Raw genomic sequence first — 19741 nt, forward strand, 5'->3', positions numbered from 1 at the left:
CTAGTCCTCTTACCTGTTACAGCTTTTCCTTTGCTCTGTTCTTCTTAATTTTTAATCTCTGACAAGCGTTGCCATGTTAAATTCCACAGTCTGAACTGAACCAGAATGAGAATCTGTGTAAAGAGGCAATTAATTAAGCATAGGCAAGTGGGTGTGAAGCAGTGGAATTCCAAGTGTGTGCAGTGGCTCTGCACAGTCTCTCAGTATTACACTGGCTTCACCTTGCTTCTGAATTTGACCATAAAATCCAATTTGAAATACAGAAGTAATGAGAGTGGATTTAAGTAGTACATTGCAATGTTGGTGTTAGCATTGATTCTCACCTGTGTAACTCCTCAAAAGCAAGGAGTATGCAGAATTTAAATCAATATTCAGTACTTCAGAAAGTATTCCAGCTCAGCCATGAAATATTTATGTTTAACATCCTGCTAAACTTGCACTGGTTTGCTTGGATTTAAATTGGATTCTGCCTTTGTACCCTAATACTCAAATAATTACACATAACACATTCTGGGTAATAGGAAATAATGTAGAAAATGCAATTTTTAAAATGCAATCTACCTGAAATGTTCTGTTGCTGTATCTTATTTTCAAGGCACTTAGTGTCTGCATTATTTTTTAAGGTTTAAACTTCCTATTGTTTTTGGTTTGTTTTTTTTTCTCAGAGACTTTTCTCGCTTGGTAGTGTTCTGTGGCCCCAGCAGAAACCCTGCTGCTGTATCAGAGTGTGTGTCATCAGCTGTTTGACCACAGCCAGAGAGGGGCTAAAGGAAGCATTTTAAATTCACAAGGGGGTTGTGCATCAGGATTAACTGTCCAGCGTTGGGGACAGACTGTCATTGTGGCTTCCAGTGACTGATCTGGCTGTCGCTAGCTTCCTCTGTGTGCTCGGTGGGGCAGAGTGGGGAGGCGTTGCCTGTGTCAGTGTCCTGCCTGCTCCAGCCAGCGACAGCAATGTCCCCAGCATCCCCGGCAGCAGGGACAGCGATGGAGCTGAGGGAAGCTGAGGGCAGAATTGCTCCCTCTCAGACACCGGGATTTGTTCTCTTAGTGTTCTTAGTGCTCCTGTCTTAGAGGGCTGCAAGTGTGTCCCAACTCTCAGTAAAATAATCTGTGTAAAATAAGCTTTTCTCCAGGTTAATTAAAATGTACAAACATAGCTGCAGCCTGGAACTGTGAAGATGTTATCAGGGCACAGACACTGCTCTTGGGGCCTCTTTCTGCTCGTTCTTTACCCCTCAGTGTGGGGCTTAGGGGAGCTGGGTAGGGACTTCACAGCTGACCCCTGCTGCCTGCAAATCTCATGGAAATCTCTGGAGCCCAGGGTTGGTGGCTCACTTGTTGCCCAAAGAAGCTGTGGGCTCCCAATCCCTGGAGGTATTCCAGGCCAGGCTGGATGGGGCTTGGAGCAACCTGGGATAATGGAAGCCATCCCTGTCCATAGCAGGGCTGGAATGAGATGAGCTTTAGGGTCTCTTCCAACCCAAGCCATTCCATGAATCTAAATTCCTATTACAGCTTCACAGGGTGATGCACAGCATTCTGTAAGATGTTCTTCCTCCCACTAAATATGAATAGCCTTCAATTTCTGTCAATGAGCACCTTTCCTCTTGCTGCACCCCTGTGGTGTCCCTTGTTCAGGTGACTCTTGCCCCAGGCTGCTTCTCTCTTCCTGTTTTCCACAGACTTAAGCTAAAAGAGGTGGCAGAGGCACCTTGAAAGAAATTCAGGCCGAGTATGTCATCAGCAGAGGATGCTGCTCCATGCTGTTGTACCAGCGAAGATCAAGTTCCTCTTTGGTAGGAGCTGTGCCAACTTCACCACCCACACTTTGACAAAGGGTATTGTTTTACCATTTTCAGTGATTAATAATTTTTAGGAGGTTGCTATTTTCCATTTTCAGCATGTTGCCTCTGATTTCCTGTTTGTGTCCCAGAGGCTTTGGAGAAGCTGAGGGGCACAGTGAGAAATGTGCTTGTGCAACCAGGATTACCTGCACGGAGTGGGGGATGTTGCAGTTCTTCCTAATCCAGCCCTATTTGAGAACAAAGTCAGTGGCTTCCCCAGCCACCAAATAATGTTTTCCTTAATTGCCATCAGGCTGTGAGAAATTTCCTCTCTGAAAATGAGTTTAAATAGCAATTTTCCTGCACTTTATTTCTGTTGTTAGCCTGAGAAAAGTTCCTGAAGAGGGACTGCAGCAGCCCAGGGTTATACTGAGCTCGGAGAAAGGATCACCTGCAGAGGTTCAGTCAGGTCCTCACTGAATCCAAAGCGACCTCAAACAGACGAGAAACACACAGGACAGCGACAAGCAGCAGTGCTGGATCTTTTCAGCTTGTACCTTTCCTGTTTCTTGCCCTTTTTCTGGGATCTCCTTTCATTGTGCAGGGAGAGCTGTGCTGGGGCTTCCTACCCTGCTCTGTGCTGCATCTGTGGCATGGAACATTGACAGAAGAGACATTGCTCTGCTGCTCACATTAATACAGGTGTCAAAGCTCCCATGACAGCGTGTGGCCATGAAAGAGATGCCAGGTGAGCAGTGAGGAGCCAAGGAGATGCAGCAGGACACTCTTGTGTTGAGGCTTCAGCCAGAGCACCCAGCACTGCTGCTGTCATATCCTTTGGATGACCCTGTGCACCGTGCAGCCTGCTGAGGGCTTAGGGAAGAACCCGAGGAGCTGATCTCTCACACAGCTGAGGTGTGCTGATAACAGCACGTGGTGTCCTGGTCTTTCAAAGCCCACCACGAGCAGGTGTCACCCAGGGGCTAGCTGGGTTGGTGATACCAGGGGAGACACCAGGGCTCCCTTTGGTTTGCTTTTCAGCCCCTGCAGTTTCTGGTAGGCATCTGCAGACTCCAGTGGAGAGTGAGGCAGGAGAGAACTACAGGGTGAGATCTCTCCCCAGTGGTTCCTTTGATCAAGTGAGGACTTGTGTGTTCATCGTGCTTTACAGCAGAGGTGCTCATGGCTTTGTGGCAGAGCAGTGCAGACACAAACTATCTTGATGGAGCTGACTTGCTGTGCTGTGAACAAGTGAATTAGGTTAGAGCATCCTGGAGCAGACATGGTATTTCATGTCCAAATGCAAAGGGGAGGAACCCCAATTTAGCCAGCGGTTGCCCACAGTTTTGCTGTTTCACTTTGAATTTGTTGCCAGTTGTTCAGATGCCAAATAATTTGGCAGCCAAAAATCAGATATCCTCTGCCCATGCCTAAAGGAGAATAATATGTTGGTTCTGACATTTGTATTATTTTATGGGTCGATTCATCACTACTTAAAGGTTTTTCAAAAGGTGGTTAAAACTATGCATAAACTGTAGTACTTTCTGAAAAATTAGAGCATGATCATTGCAACTCTAACTAGAGCTAATAAATCATGCTGAGAAAACACATGCCTTTCAGGTAAATAATGTTTGTGGATGCGGAACAGTCCAGAAGCAGGGCAAGGCTGCATTTTTCTCAACTTCTGAAGACAGTGGTGGAGACATCTGTAGCTACTGAGATCTTCTGATCTCAGCGAATGTTTCACAGTGGCTGTGCATGTTGCTGCTCAAAACACTTGTGAAAATTAACCTGAGCCTTTGAACTGGAGAGCTCTGTTCCCCAGTCTGACCCAAGTGTTGGGGGTGAGGCAGGAGGAGGCTGCAGGGTAATGCCTTTGCTTTAAGGAGAACCAAAGGACGAGGAGAAGGCTGCTGGAGATCCATCTTCCAGACATGTGGAAAAACCTGGCACCCTACCCAGGAGTTTCAGGAGTGGTTTCTCTGTGCTGGCCTTCCAGGAGTGTTACCAGAACAAAACTTCACCTTCAAGACTACTTATTTATAGTACCATTTTCTACAAACTTGATTACAAACCAACATCCCTTGTAAAAGCCATTTATGCTACCAAAGGTGACCTTGCTAATCTCACTGGTGGCTTAATCAGTCACTGCATTCAGAACCTGCTTCCCTACCCTTTTACCTCCTGAATAAGCTTAGAGCAGATACCTAGATCTGAGCTTAGAAGGTCTCTAAGCTTGTTCAGGATGTAAAGCGTGAGGAACAACTACCCATGAAGGAGTTTGGAAAGCAATTTATCATCAGGCATGGGGGAGATAAAACTGACATGGCTTGGGAAGAGATAAAAAGTCAGTGCACAGTGTGTGATGAATAATGTGACTTGGCTTTGTCCTGACCTTGTGGGATTGGACCCTATTCCTGCACTCCAGCAGAATGTTGTTTCTCTTGCTGTGGGTGTGAGTGTGAGGAAGTGTAGAAGGAGAGTGTGGTGCAGGTACTGGCTTTGTGCTTGACAGAGACTTAATTGAATTTGATAAGCAGCCTAATTGACCTTGAGGTCATCTGGTGATGACAGTGAGATGAAAGTTTTTCAGGAAGAACAAGCGGTAACAGGGACATTGCAGGGGTGTCAGTCCCTCAGGTGCCAGCAGGTGGGATTGCTCAGGACACAGCTCTTTCCAGAGGCTGGGGAAACAAAGCCACAGTGCATTGTAAGGCATGATGTTGTAACCAGAGCTACTGGTCAAGGTCTCAGACCAGCAATCAGTCATCCCGTAATTTATATTCCAAGTAGCAGTCAGACTCTTCAGCCACAACAAAGACACTGTCTCCTCCAGCTGTTCAGCCATCACCAGATGTTGCAACTGATCTGTGCTGCAGCTCCTGCCTCTCCACCCTCCCTGTCCTCCAGCATTCCTCTCCTTGCTGCCATCAACAACAAGGGTACTCCCTGCAGGACGTGGGGGACTCATGGGCAATGATGTGGGCAAAAGGCAAACAGAAATGAAGTAAGAGACAAAACTTACTTAAACAAGTAGCTGCTCGTTGTTGACCCAGTATATCAGATCTCAGGGAGATAAAACTCGCAAGGAAATCTGAGTTAAACATGAAAAGAACCTGGAAATGAAAATGCCAATAGCTTGTGGAACTTCTGAATTGTGGCACAGTTTCCAAGACGTAGTAGCAGTGTGTCCGGGAGAAGCAAAGGAGCTGCCCATGCCCCTGAGGGTGCCTGGGAGCTGTGCAGGCTGCAGGGCTGCTGGCTCCGCTCCGGCTGCTGAGGAACTCCCAGCCAGGGCGGAAAATGAGGAGCTGCAGACAGTTGGGATCTGGGGGATTTGCTAGTAACAGGGAAAACAGAGGAAATGGTGATTTGAGAGGAAATCCTTGGATTATTCTGCTTTGATTCATGGTTAGACATGGGCTGGAGTGAAAGTGATCAAGGAGAAATGCACGCAGTGGAGCTTCAGCTCCTGTGGATGAATGGAAACGGGAGAGAAACAGATTAAGATGGAGAAAATCTAGGAGAATTCTAAAATTACTCATCCATCCTGTAAAAGCTTTTTGTTTAGTGTTACATCTACATCTGGAGGTATTCAAGCAAAACCCTGGGGAGAAGGAAAGCTTCAACACTATTAAAAATAAATAAAAAGAAGAAGAAGAAGGGGGAAAAAGGGTGCTTTTATTAAAGACAAACCTTCCTCCCTCCCTTCTTCTGTAAATGCCATGAAATTCTCTCTGCTTCACCCAGGAATTTACTGGAGCATGTGTCAGTCAGGAGATGACTTGCATTTACTGCACTTTTACCAACACAGCTGTAACCCCAAAACTGTGCAGGGGGGATGTGACTGCAGAGTGTCTCTGGGTGATCCCTGGGGACAGCCCAAGGTGTGGGATCCATCCAGAGCTGAGCTCAGCCCGTGTCTCTGTGTCACTGCTCTGACCCTGCCCAGCAGCTGCACTTGGACATTCATGCCTTGCTGCGTGTTAGCTCAGAGCCCAGTGGTTTTGTACAAATCTTTTCATCCACTGTTCTCATTAATGTGCCAGAACTGCGAGCTGAGGCCTCGGGCGGGCGGGCGCACAGCCAGCTGTGCTGTCCTGGCAGGGCAAGGTGGGACAAACATCTGGCAACATGAGGGCTGCAGCTGCCACAGCCACTGCTGCCAGAGCCTGTCCAGCCAAGCCTTTTAGAAGTGTCAGACTATGGAGGACACTTCATGCTTTAAAAAAAAAAAAAGTGAATATGCTTATGAGAGATAATAAAGCTTCCTCAGCGATCCAGGAGGGAACGTTCAAACACTCCATCAGAAAGCACTGGACAGATGTTGCCTTAACACTGCTGCCTAAACTTGAAATCCGAGTGCTGGGAAGCAAAGTGTCTGAAAAACTCACTCACGCAGCCGTGGCTCTGTTTGGCAAGTGCTGAAGTCCTACACTGAGTCCCCAGCGGAGTTGTGTTCAATGATAACAAAGCTGTTCTAGGAGGGGAAAAAAGCAAGCCAAGTAAGTTCTTCTAATGTGAGAGAGTTCAAGAGAGACTGAGTTTCAGCATTTAAAGTGACTCTGCTGGATCTCCTCGTAAGAAGGATTTACATGTTACTATTACAATCACCCTGATTATTAAGTCCCCTGACATTTTAAAGTTTTCCAAATTTTTCTATATTATAGTGGTTTTCAGTAGTAGCCAAAAAATTGGAATGAAACTCGTGAAGTGTCTTCAACTGAGCTATTTTTCTATATGCTGAGAATTTGCTGAGAATTTAATTTATGCTTTGATTCTGGCAGAAATCCTGCATTGCCTATTTCCAAAGCTGTTCCTTGGCTTTTTTTGGTTTTTTTTTTTGTTTAAGGTGCTGGTTTGAAGGTGAGATGATCCTTTGAGATGCTCTCTCCTGAGGTGCAGACCCTTTGGTAGATTAAGTATGGCTTGCATGGGTTTGAAATAGCACTAGAAAGTGCCAGTCTGCTCAGCCCGTGTGCTCTCTGTGCCTTACCCAGGATGTGCTGTCACCTCCTCACAGCCTTCCCTTCACTCCAGTACAGAAGAAGCAAGAATCAGAAAAATGCAGACAATAACAAGACTGAAAATCAACCTCTGAAGTTAACACATCCCAAACTATCAGGTTTCTGCTTCACTCTTGCCTTTACACGGAGTTTTCTGTTGTTGGTGTTCATTATTCCCCGAGAACCTTCCCAAGCAGCACAGCAGGGTCAGGACACTGTGACTTGGCTCAGTAGGGTGTGTGTCACTGGTCCCAGTCGGCACCTTGGGGTGTCTCTGTGTGACATCCTGGGGGTTGGACATGTCAGATGTATGACCAAGGTGTGTGTGTCACCTCCCTGTCTTTGCTCAGTGCCAGGTTGTCCTGGTGGAGGAGATGGCACAGAACCCCCCTGCCAGGCACAGCTCTGGCTTCCTCTGCCACAGCTCCTGTGCTGTGCTCAGGGACAGCAAGGGGTCACAGCTGCTGAGTGCCACAGGTGGCGTGGAGACTGCTGAGGGCATCTTGCAGTGGTGCAAGGGTTAGAAGTTCCCTTCCAGAGATGATTCCCTCAGGTGGCTGAGGGGTCCCCTCCCACGTCCAAACCTTTGAGAAATATGGGAGAGGATCGATGCTGCCTGCAGGGAGCTGGGTAGTGCTGGGAGGTGGAAAGGACAATAAATCTCGGGGGTTTTGGTAACCCCGGCGGGTTAGGTGACCCTGGAGACAGGATAGTAGGGCATGTCCCTGTGCGAGCTGTGCGCGGTCCCCAGAGCAAACCCGGGGAGGAAGGGCCTGCTGTGATCAGTGTAATTTTACGGAAATATCTGAGCAAACAGATAAAACCTGTTAAGCTCCGAGCTATTCATGCAGCAAAAGGAGCCTGGCCCCGCGCCGGTTTGTCAGCAGAGGGTGCCAGAGCCCCGCGGCTGCTCCGCGCCCCTCGCTCGGAGCGCACCAGGGATCGCACCGGGGAGCGCACGGGGAGCGCACGGGGAGCGCACCGGGGAGCGCACGGGGAGCGCACCGGGGAGCGCACCGGGGAGCGCATGGGGATCGCACAGGGAACGCACCGGGGAGCGCACCGGGGAGCGCACGGGGAGCGCATGGGGATCGCACAGGGAACGCACCGGGGAGCGCATGGGGAGCGCACAGGGAGCCCGAGCCTCTGGGGCTGCGGCACGGCCAGAGCCACCCCAGGGCCAGCACGGCGTTGGCACTGCTGCCCGGAGCCTCTCCAGGTGTGCTGGTTGTGTCTCAGGGTTTTCTTTCCCAGTGGCTGGATGTGGTTGATGGGTAAGAAGAGTGAAATGAGCAGGGAGAGCTGGGTTGTGGAACTCTGCAGGCATGCAGGGAGATACAGTCTATGGTATCCAGGGCTTTCTCCCGGGGTTCAGGTTGTACTTATGCCCTTGGTGTCACAACAATTTGCTTATTGATGTTAAGAACTTGGGCAGAAATTCCATGAAAAATACATTCCTGTCAAGCTGGCGAGCTTCACCATGCTGAGAGGACAGCCTTGAAAATCCAACAGATTTTGACAGACATCTGTTGATGTTTTGTCAGCTGCTTTCCAGTTTTAATGTGTGAGTTAGTGAGGCAGAGGCAGGTTCTCTGGAGCAGTGTGGCTCTGCTGGCTTCTGCCATGAGTGTTCTGCTTTGAGCCTTCTGCACTTCCAATGACTCTTATTATGGCACAAATGGTGCAAAATTATTAAATTACTCCCATAAATTATCAAAAGTCAGTAATTATTTAGTAAAAATTCCATTCAAGTGAAGTGATCTCCTTAGAATAAGCTCCAATCAAATGAATTGATACAGGAGGCAGGGTGGTGTCCTGGCCCCTTTGCTTCTGCAGTGCCAGTGGTCCTGGTAGTGCTGAACAGCCCTGTCCAGATGGGAGCTCCTGGAGCCCTCCTGGATTCAAGGCCCTGGAGGGAAGGGGAGGTAGCCTGGGGTTCTTCACAGAGGCCTGGAGTCATGGCAGGCACTGGCTGAACACTGCCTGGTTTGAAATTAATTTTTTTTTGCTTGTGTCAGTGGTTTTTTTCTATATCACAGGACAGTGAAGTTTCTATTTCTGAGTAGTTAAAGATTTGTGTGATAAAGGGAAGTTGTAAAATTAGGTGGAACTGCGATTTGCATTTCAACATGAGGTGCAGAGAGGCTGAGCCGTCTTCATCACTTCTGCCCACTTTGAAAGAACATGCTACAGACACAGCTTGTGAAAAGGCTTGGGAGGCAGGTCCTTTGTGACACTGCAGCCTGAGATTCCAGAATTTAAGCATAGATTTTGAGTGGTGTAACTCAGCTGGGGCATTATTAAGAATGAAGTACTGAGTTTGTAGCTGATGGGAGCTAAATTGAATCAACTGGGTTTAATTACAGAATCCAAAGCCTGTAAAAGCCAGTGAAAACACACCTGAGGTCTTCAGAGGATGCTTTTAACAGGCACTCCTAGGACTACAGCTCCTTCACTCATCTTCTAACTCATGTTTTTTTCTGGGGAGGGGTCAATCTCACTGGAGACTTCAGAGCAATGTGCAGCTTCCTGCCGAGGCACAGCTCTGGTCTCTCCTGGCTGTGACAGTGACAGAAGCCAGGGAACAGCTGGAGCTGGGCCAGGGCAGGCTCAGGCTGGAGCTCAGGGCAAGGTTCTTCCCCCAGAGGGTGCTGGGCACTGCCCAGGCTCCCCAGGGAATGGGCACGGCCCCGAGGCTGCCAGAGCTCCAGGAGCGTTTGGACAGCGCTGCCAGGGATGGACAGGCTGGGATTGTTGGGGGGTCTGGGCAGGGACAGGATCTGCACTGGGTGATCCTGGTGGGTCCCTCCAGCACAGAGGATTCTGTGGTTCTGTGATATATTTTGCTGTGTGTGCCTGGATGTTCTATAACACCAAAGCAATAAAAGGAAGGTTGTAAAAATGTGAAATAGACTTCAAAATCCCCATATGGAGAGGTCTACAAATAAGTACTGCTTTGTTTTCTTGTTTCTAAAGATTTAAGTTACTCTCACTTCACATTTTCAAATCTTTTCCATACCTAGGCAGAAAAGAAACCTCCTTTTTTGTTTTGGGGACATTTTCTGAGGAGAAATAAAAATTTTTGTACAGTCACTTCACCACATTACTGAGCATCAAGGGAAGCACCAGCTCAGGCAGAGCTTGAGATACTAGACCAGAGCTGATCCCATGGACAGTTAACAGGCTGTCAGGAGGGAGACTTCCTGCTTTTCCCAGCATGGGTCAGGAGCACCTTGTTCACTCCAGCCCAGCAATGGCTTTACTTCAACTGAAATCACTCAGGAGGAAACCAGTGGCCCCCAGCTCCCTGTCTGGCAGTGGCTGTGGCCTCAGCTCTTACTGAGGAAGCAGAATGGGAGCTCTGTTCATACTATCCCAATCCACCTGAGGGTTGCTTTGCCCCTGGGGGAGGTATGAGCTGCAGGCAGGGCAGGTGTCAGACACTCTCCATCCATCCAACCATCATCCATCCATCATCCATCCATCCATCCATCATCCATCATCCATCCATCCATCCATCCATCCATCCATCATCCATCATCCATCCATCCATCATCCATCATCCATCCATCATCCATCATCCATCATCCATCCATCCATCCATCCATCCATCCATCCATCCATCATCCATCATCCATCCATCATCCATCCATCATCCATCCATCCATCCATCCATCCATCCATCCATCATCCGTCCATCATCCATCATCCGTCATCCATCATCCGTCATCCATCCATCCATCATCCATCCATCCATCCATCATCCATCCATCCATCCATCATCCATCATCCATCCATCCATCATCCATCCATCATCCATCCATCCATCCATCATCCATCATCCATCCATCCATCATCCATCCATCCATCCATCCATCCATCCATCATCCATCATCCATCATCCATCCATCCATCCATCCATCCATCATCCATCCATCATCCATCCATCCATCCATCATCCATCATCCATCATCCATCCATCCATCCATCCATCCATCATCCATCCATCATCCATCCATCCATCCATCATCCATCATCCATCCATCCATCATCCATCCATCCATCCATCCATCATCCAACCATCATCCATCATCCATCCATCCATCATCCATCCATCATCCATCCATCCATCCATCATCCATCATCCATCCATCCATCATCCATCCATCCATCATCCATCCATCCATCATCCATCCATCATCCATCCATCCATCATCCATCCATCCATCATCCATCCATTCATCCATCATCCATCCATCATCCATCCATCCATCCATCATCCATCATCCATCCATCCATCCGTCATCCATCCATCCATCCATCCATCCATCATCCATCCATCATCCATCATCCATCCATCATCCATCCATCCATCCATCCATCCATCATCCATCCATCCATCCATCCATCCATCATCCATCCATCCATCCATCCATCCATCATCCATCCATCCATCCATCCATCCATCATCCATCCATCCATCATCCATCCATCCATCATCCATCCATTCATCCATCATCCATCCATCCATCATCCATCCATCCATCATCCATCCATCCATCCATCCATCCATCCATCCATCATCCATCATCCATCATCCATCCATCATCCATCATCCATCCATCCATCCATCCATCCATCCATCCATCCATCATCCATCCATCATCCATCCATCCATTCATCCATCATCCATCATCCATCCATCCATCCATCCATCATCCATCCATCCATCCATCATCCATCCATCCATCCATCATCCATCCATCCATCATCCATCCATCCATCCATCCATCCATCCATCCATCATCCATCCATCCATCATCCATCCATCCATCATCCATCCATTCATCCATCATCCATCCATCCATCATCCATCCATCCATCATCCATCCATCCATCCATCCATCCATCATCCATCATCCATCATCCATCCATCATCCATCCATCCATCCATCCATCCATCCATCCATCCATCCATCCATCATCCATCCATCATCCATCCATCCATTCATCCATCATCCATCATCCATCCATCCATCCATCCATCATCCATCCATCCATCCATCCATCCATCCATCATCCATCCATCATCCATCCATCCATCCATCCATCATCCATCCATCCATCATCCATCCATCATCCATCATCCATCATCCATCCATCCATCCATCATCCATTATCCATCCATCATCCATCATCCATCATCCATCCATCCATCCATCATCCGTCCATCATCCATCCATCCATCCATCCATCATCCATCCATCCATCCATCCATCCATCATCCATCCATCATCCATCCATCCATCCATCCATCATCCATCCATCCATCCATCCATCCATCCATCATCCATCCATCCCTCCCTCCCTCAGCACTGTGTTAGTCAGGCTGGCTGTGTGCACCCTTAGCTCATTTGGCTGGACTATAAAGCAAAACATTCCTGCAGGGCACCAGCCATGAGCTCAGCATCACAGTCAAGAGCTCAACAGTGACAACACCTGCTCAGGAGAAAAGCCTGCAGTCCTTGGCCGAGCAGTTTGGCAGCTCTTTGCAGAAGCCTTCACCTTTGGCTGCTCCATGCTGGGTTTCCATACAAGGAATTCTTTGAACCAAGCAGGAGACACCCATTCCATCAATTGCCTTCTTGTGGGCCATCACCGACCCCTGCTCACTGATCACAGTATCCTGCAGGACTGAGCATGTGCTGATATCTTCTCACTCTGGACACACTTGATTTGGGCCTAATGGAAAAAGCTACAAACTGGATCCTGACCCTAAAAATAGCAGGCAAGGAATGAGAGAATAGCCTTTTGAATGGATAACAATGGAATTACATTTCGTGTTAATTCCTGAATTACTCTCATATGACATCAAAAACGAAGGCTTGAGGGATTCCAAATCATGTCAAGGTTAAAAGAAGCCCTGAGGAGAAATTGTGACTTTTTTAACTGTTCAAAGGAATTGAAGTGCCTCAAAGTGCCTTCTGGTGTGAAACTTCTACTGTAATAGAAGCCCCATCTCAGGGTTTGTTAGAGCTCCTCTAGATCCGGGTGTGACCCCAGGATGCTGCTGAGAGGGAGGCTTTGGTTCCCTGTCCCCCAGGAGTCCTCAGGTCCTTCTGGAATTCCCATACAATGATATTTAAAGGGGGTGTCCTGAAATCTAGTCCAAGCTCTGCCATCTGCCCAAGCCTGTGCTTGTTGGTTACTGTGATGGGGTCCCATGGGACACAACCTGGAAATCCACTGCTTGTGAATGGGGAAATTCTTCCCCTTTGCCCAACTGTTGAGCAGAGCCAAATTCTTCAGAGTCCTGGACCATGAATCTGCCATTTCAGTGGGTTTGTGTTTTTCGACAGATTGTGGATGAATTACAGCCCTTTTTGTTTTCTAGGAGACCAATGCATAAAGTGTATCAGGCTAAAACATATTTGTTCCATTTTTGGTATCTTCCCCTCATACATACCCTGCTTTTTTTTTTTTTTTATTTTGGAGCTTAAGACCTTAAAGAAAGCAAGGGCCCTTTGATGTTGAGGTTAATTCTGACCCTCTGGATCACATTCACAGCTACCTGCACTTGGCAACTTTGCTCTCAAAGGTGACCCTTCCAGTGCCTTGTGAGAGTCCAAACCTTTTTAATGGCCCTGAGTGGCATATACCTTGTGCTAAATGTGAGGGAAAGACTTCCAGAGTCATGGATCATCTGTGGAGAGCAGGAGGCTGTTCCTGGGAGGCCATCTGGATGCACTGCTTGTTCTGTGTCATGTCCTGCTCCATGGGGCTCGCTTCCACTGCTCCATAACAAACAGGGTGCTGCTGTGCCTCCAGCCAGTACAGGGACTTCAATCACTTGTTATTGCCTCTGTTTGTGTTTTTCTAAGCATTTGTGTTCCACCAGCACACTCAGAGTGAGTGCTCTCGAAGGGGAATTTCCTTCCTGATAAACAATCCTGCAGTGTGATTCAGCAGGAAGGATGTGGTGGTTAAGGCACTGGACTGGGATTTGGGAGACAGGGGTTCTGTTCCCAACTCTACCACAGTGAAGATGTGATGATGAGTGGAAGGGCAAGCAAACAAAGAGGAGGAGCTGTGTAGGTTTGGCAAAAACATGCTTTCACATGGCCTGTTTGTCCAGATTGGGATTAGGGAGGTCTGGGGTTTGCACAGAGTCACAGAATCTGCTGTGTTGGAAAGGACCTCAGGATCATTAAGTCCAAGTCTTCACTCTGTGTAGGAGTTCTGTTTGGCTACTCAGGTGAAGAGCATTAGGGACTCCTGTTTGTGTAGTTCAAATCTGGAACTCGACCTATTCCAGGAACTCATTTGTGTTTTTAACTCCATGTTGTTTTACCTTCCATGTGCTCTCAGATGCCACTTTCTAGTGCTTCTTGGTTGATTCAGTTTCCCATTGCATTCTCTGATCTTCAGGCACGTGTCCTATGGCTCCTACAAGTTGCACATGCATGTAGGTTCTCCACTCTCCTGCTAAATTCAAAGACAACAGACCACACACAAGATACTCCATTTCTCACACAGGCTGGAGTTCCTACAGTTTGACAGTAACTCTTTATTTGCTTTCCAGAAGCAAGAGCTTGGGCTGCATCTCTGAGTTTAGACCTGCAACCTCAGCATCCTGATCTGGTGCTGCCTTTTGGAAGATGAATCAGGACAGTTACTCAAGTGATCAGCCCACGGGTGAGTTTTCATTCAGCATGATTTGCTTTCCATTTATTTTCTTACTGCTATTGGAGGACAATGCTGAGTCACAAATAAAGCAAAACATGTGAATCAATGCTAAATTACATGCCATAAAGATTATTGGATCTTTGAGGTTTCCTGTCCACATCTGGATGTCAGCATTCTTAGAATTCTAGTCCAGGTTGAAATTTTTTCTAGCAATTTTTTAATGAGTTCTTACCAGTTCAGAAGAACACACGAGTTTTATTACTGTGTTAGACAAATCATTCTGCTTTTTGACATAACTTAGTTTTCTCATTAATTACTTTGGTGATTAGTTACCCTTTGCAGTAAGGGAAGATGTGAACACACCATTGTCAGGTATGTCCCATCAAGTCCAAGTGTCAGGGTCCCTGCTGGAGAGATTGAATGGACAGGAATTTGTTACTTCTGGCTCAGACCTGCCATAAATTCGCTCTCTTCTTCCATCCCCATCTTTGGCTGTGGGAGTTCAGGCTCACCGAGTGCTGCTGGCAGTTTGTGCTGGGAGAGGCAGATGCCAGGACTGTGCCTGCAGCCTCCCAGGCTCTGCTCAGCCTGGGCTTTTTTGGAAGTGTCAAGGGGCATTCTTAGCTCTGACGTGAGGGCTATTTTTTGACAGTTCCCATTGTTCCCCACTCTTTGTTTGTGGGTGAGGTCTTTTTTTGTCTGAGGCCTTTGTCAGAAATAGAGACTGTTAGTAGACCTGTCTGCTCACAGGTTTGGGGAGTTTTCTTTTGTTGTCAAGAGTCCTGAGAATTTCTTCCTCCCTTTTATAGACTGGCTTGGGCAAACTTGCCCAGACAAATGAGGGGATTGCTGGGATCTCCCCTTGCTAGGCCAGCAGGGAGAGGGGTCCTCAGAGCCACCACCCGTGTGCCCTGCTCTGGCTGTCGCAGGCCACATGGCTGGGGAAGAGCAGTTTGGGATTCTGAAGGTCTGCCTGCACTGAAACCCTTGCCATGGTCCATGGTTTTGAATCTGGAACTCAAAAATGGAAAATTTTAGAAAAATTCCTGTGGTAGCATGAAATATTTATTCTCTCATATTTAGCATGTACTTTTATTACTGTGAACAGGTGATGATGACACGTCAGGATGTCGTAGAGATTCATTAATCATCCACAGAAGGACCTAGAGGCTGAGGTTGGGGAAAAAGACATTCAAGTCTCTGTAACACATCCTGGGTGCTTGTGAGAAATGTCTGGTCAGAACATTCACAGATTGCTCATTGCAGCCTTATTTTTTGGAGGTGTAATAAATGTTGTGGTTTGAGTTTAGATCCACTTTCTGAAACAGGCACAGGAATTAATCTCTCCAGAAGTACACTTTTTCAGTGTATTAGTTATGTACATTTTACACCTCCTGTTGAAGTGCTTAGTCTTGGTTGCTCTGGGAGTCCAGTCCTGCATTAGGACAGGTGTGATCACTGGTGCTTTATATCCTGGTTGAAGATAGGGATCTTCCAATCTGGACCTCCATTTGTTCAGCTTCTAGCACCACCTATTGAGTTTTACATTGTTGGTTCATTTCATTTTCTGAGCTGCCACTGGAGCTATACTTAGAGAGGAAGGATATTACAATCTTGTGAAAGATTAAAATATTGTTACTGTAATACAGCTGGAAAGGGAGACCTTTTCTCAGGGTGAGAGACAGCCAAGGTTTTTCCCATTCTGTCCTCCCCTTGTATGCAGGAAGGAAGTGCTGGCAAAGGTCCCCTCAGCTTCCTGATGGCTCAGGAGCATTTCCAGACCCAGCCCTCTCCACCATCCATCACTCGCCCGGCCAAACAATCGCAGAGTGCAAGGGGAAAACACCCGGCCGGGATAAACAGCGGGAGCACATTTGCTGCCCTTCCCTTTATCACTAAATATCTTCATAATCAAAGTTCCCTTTCGAAGAAGCATCTCGACAAATGAGAAAGGGAGGAAAGGAGGCAAAGGGCAGATGTTTGCTGTGCTGGCCACTGGTGGCCAAGGACGTGCTGGGGATGCTCTGGGGTGCAGAGCAGCCTGGGTGATGTGTGGGTCCCTGTGGGTGCTGGGATGGAGGCAGAGCTTTCTGTAAGCTCTTCAGGGCAGTGCTGAAGATCTGTGATGCCTTAAAGAAGGAGGAACCAAGTCAGGTAGGGCCTTACCTTTGACTGGATCACCTTTGCTGAATAGGATTCTCTCCAAGAAGACGCTCAGAACTTAAATGGGATCTTTTTCCTTGTATCACTGCTTTTGTTTAAATGCTCCATTACAATATTTGGGCCATATTTTCAGATCTATCTGCTCTGTAACCTGTTTTTAACCATTCCTTAAACCAACTATTTGTGTTTATATTTTTCAGTATGGCTTTAGTATCCTCACAAACCTTGAACTGGGAATTCCCCCCTTCAAGTCCCTCAAGTGAGGTGTAGTGAAGTAGTGGTTTGGTCTCTTTTTCCCTGTGCCAGGGGATAGGACAAAAGGAAATGGCCTTAGTTGCAACAGGGGAGGTTCAGATTAGATATTAGAAATTTTTTTTCACTGAAGGAGTGGTCAGGCTCTGTGCTGACTACCTGCAGGAGCACCTCCATCTTCCCAGATGTGCCTTTCTGGGGTCCTTTCATTCCTTCTCTTCTGTTTCAATTTTTATTGTCCTTTGTCTGGGCTTGCAGCAGGCATGGGGTGGGCAGTAAGCTCCTTAAATCCTTTACAACACTCTGCAGGACAGAAATAATTTTTTATTTAAGGTCTTTAAAGAATGCAGGATTTTGGAACCCTCATTTTACAGCTGAAGGTATTTCTGCAGTGCTAACACTTATTTTTAAATCTATCAGAAATGCACATAAGCAACAGTAAGTGAAAAAGAAAAGAAAGGAAGGTAAGAAGTTACTGGGGATGGGTAATAAACAGCAGTCCTGGCTGCATGGTTATGAAAACATTAATCCCAAAAATTTACCCATCTGGCCTAGAGCTAGAGAACAGCAGGTTTCCCCATGCTCAGTGCTGGGTTTAGATTCTGGAAGTTGAAGCTGTCAACTTTAAAATAAAAAAAGTCAAATTCAGCAATCTGGTTTCAGGTCCTGCTGCAGCCCCCCAGTCCCCAGCCTGCTGGTGGCATTTGGTACTCTCATTTCCCTGTTTGGGGGAGCATTAATCTTTCCCTTTGTGGAGCTGTGTGACTGTACACAGGAAAGTGCTCACGTTAACAGCATGCAGCATTTTAAAATTTCCTTATAGAAAATAATTGATTGTGTGTTTGCTTGTCCTGGGCATCCTGTTTGGAAGGAGGCACCACTCGAGTGCTCATGGGTGTGATTCTGCTCAGGTCCTTCATGCACTGTTATTTCATTAGTCTAATGATGCAGTGTGACAGCAATGGGTTAAAGAAGAGACAGGACTGTGGTTTGTTGGCAGTGTCCCATGAAGTCCAAGAATGCCAGCTGGACATGAACCCAGGAGCAATGAGGGGAACGCAGGACACTGGAACAGGACCGGATCCTCTGCAGGCGCTGGGAGAGGCTGCGGGCACCGAGGGGTTTGTTTGAGGACACTGGGCTGGGAGGACTGGGAATTCTCAAAGGGAGAGCAGGAAGGGACTGCCAGCCTGTCCTGACACGTGGCTGTTGTGGTTCATGGCTCAAGGGAAGTCCTTGGGACTGCCAGAGTCTTGGGAAAGACTGAGAAATAGGCTTGTGATAGTAAGTGCTGTTTGCCCAGGGATACAAAAACACCATGTGCCTAGGAAGAATGATGTTTAGGTTGGATATGTGGTCATACAGCAGAACCTGATGGATAATGAAGGAGTTTTCCAGGAATTGCCTGCTGGTCTCTACATTCCTCTTTGCAAAAAGGCATGGAGTATAACAGCTGCTTCCACCCACTCTGGTTCTTTCACATAAATCTAGTGAAGAAAAGGGTCAAGCTAAATCCAACTGTTCCAAATACCTTCCCAAACCCTAGCAAGGGTCAGGTAACAAGCCTTGGTGGAAGAACATCATGTGAAATCAAACAAGCACTAGTTATGAGAGAGAGAGGAGATGACACTGTCCTGCAGGCAGGACCACGGTGCTGCCACTGGTGCCTGGTACCATGCAGTGCCCTGGGAGGCTGCAGGGCTCCCTGCATCCTTCTTGTGCTGCTGCACAGCCCTGGCTCCCACAGATGTGCTGTGTGCTCTGGGGGAGTAGGGGCTGCCTGTAGCACGTAGCCACAGCTCTCCAGCCCAGGTGTTGGGAGCACAGTCTTGCCCGTGTGTGTGGGAAGGGAGGGACAGCCCTGCCGCGGCAGGGACTCCTTTGTGCTGCAGTGGGAACTGGGAGCAGTGCACATGTCCTGCTCAGAGACTGAAGCAGGGTTTGCTGTGTGTGATTGTGCCTTCTTTTAAATTAAACTATTTTGCAAGCACTTCCTTCCTGCATTTCTCAGAAGGAGGGAGGGGGGTGTGCAAAGAATGTTGAGCTGCCTTTGACGGAGGAGGAAAACTGAAGAAAACAAGAGATGCAATCCTAACTACTGACCTTTTACTTGAGCTTGGTGATGTTTTTCAGCAGCAAAGCCTCTGGGGAGTAACAGCATCCTCCTTGCTATTGTGCTGCCTGCCCAAAAAGGGGGCTAAAGTTCAGCTTTTATGATGTTCTCACTCTGGGCTTGTGGGAAAAAGGCCGCATTCCCTTTCTTAGGTCATACGAGTGCAAGAGATGACAGAGTCCTACAGTCTAACCCCAGGGCAGGAGGCCAGTGCAGAATGGGATTGGGATAGACAGCTTGGTAAATACACTGCCAGCTTTTTCTCCTTATGGAGAGTCACAGCAGGTGGGAGGGTAATTTACATTGTTAAATTAAAAGGCACTGATTTATTTTATGTTGCTTTGTTATTGTTTCATAAGAGCACATGGGTTGCCATTACTTGTGATGGACTCTTGCACTTTATTGTTAAATCCTCCTTTTCCACTCAACAGTTACTGGAAATGAACGTTATCTACCAGGACAAAAACAAAAGGCAAATAAGCATAAAACAAAATCCCAACCTCTTCCCCAGCAAACCAGAGGGTTTCAGGGAACCCTCCATAGTTTTGAGGACTGAGATTATTTCAGTGGATGCTTTCAAATGGTGCTCCATTGCCCTCAGACTGTTTGTTCCCTGTACCTGGGGGCTGGGGAGACACCAGTCCCATTGCCCACGGGTTCTGATCAGGCTCTGTGTCTCTGAGCTGCCACCTGGTCTGACTGTGCCCTTTCCTTCAGCCACATCTGGTGTTTCT

General features: G+C 47.5%; 1 protein-coding gene across 10 annotated transcripts in view; it reads left to right on the plus strand.

Annotated features, from left to right (window-relative positions):
* EXD3 (exonuclease 3'-5' domain containing 3) overlaps window positions 1-19741 on the plus strand; it is a 248101-nt gene that overhangs the window by 39977 nt on the left and 188383 nt on the right. For all 10 annotated transcript variants that reach the window (XM_014880988.2, XM_088177400.1, XM_088177398.1 and 7 more), the window contains exon 3: window positions 14376-14488. In XM_014880988.2, the coding sequence (XP_014736474.2) occupies window positions 14452-14488 (37 nt within the window). In that variant the 5' untranslated portion in view covers window positions 14376-14451. The remainder of the gene's footprint in view (window positions 1-14375; window positions 14489-19741) is intronic.

This window comes from Sturnus vulgaris, chromosome 22, assembly GCF_052056855.1.
Source record: "Sturnus vulgaris isolate bStuVul1 chromosome 22, bStuVul1.hap1, whole genome shotgun sequence".
In the NCBI taxonomy this organism is placed as follows: domain Eukaryota; kingdom Metazoa; phylum Chordata; class Aves; order Passeriformes; family Sturnidae; genus Sturnus; species Sturnus vulgaris.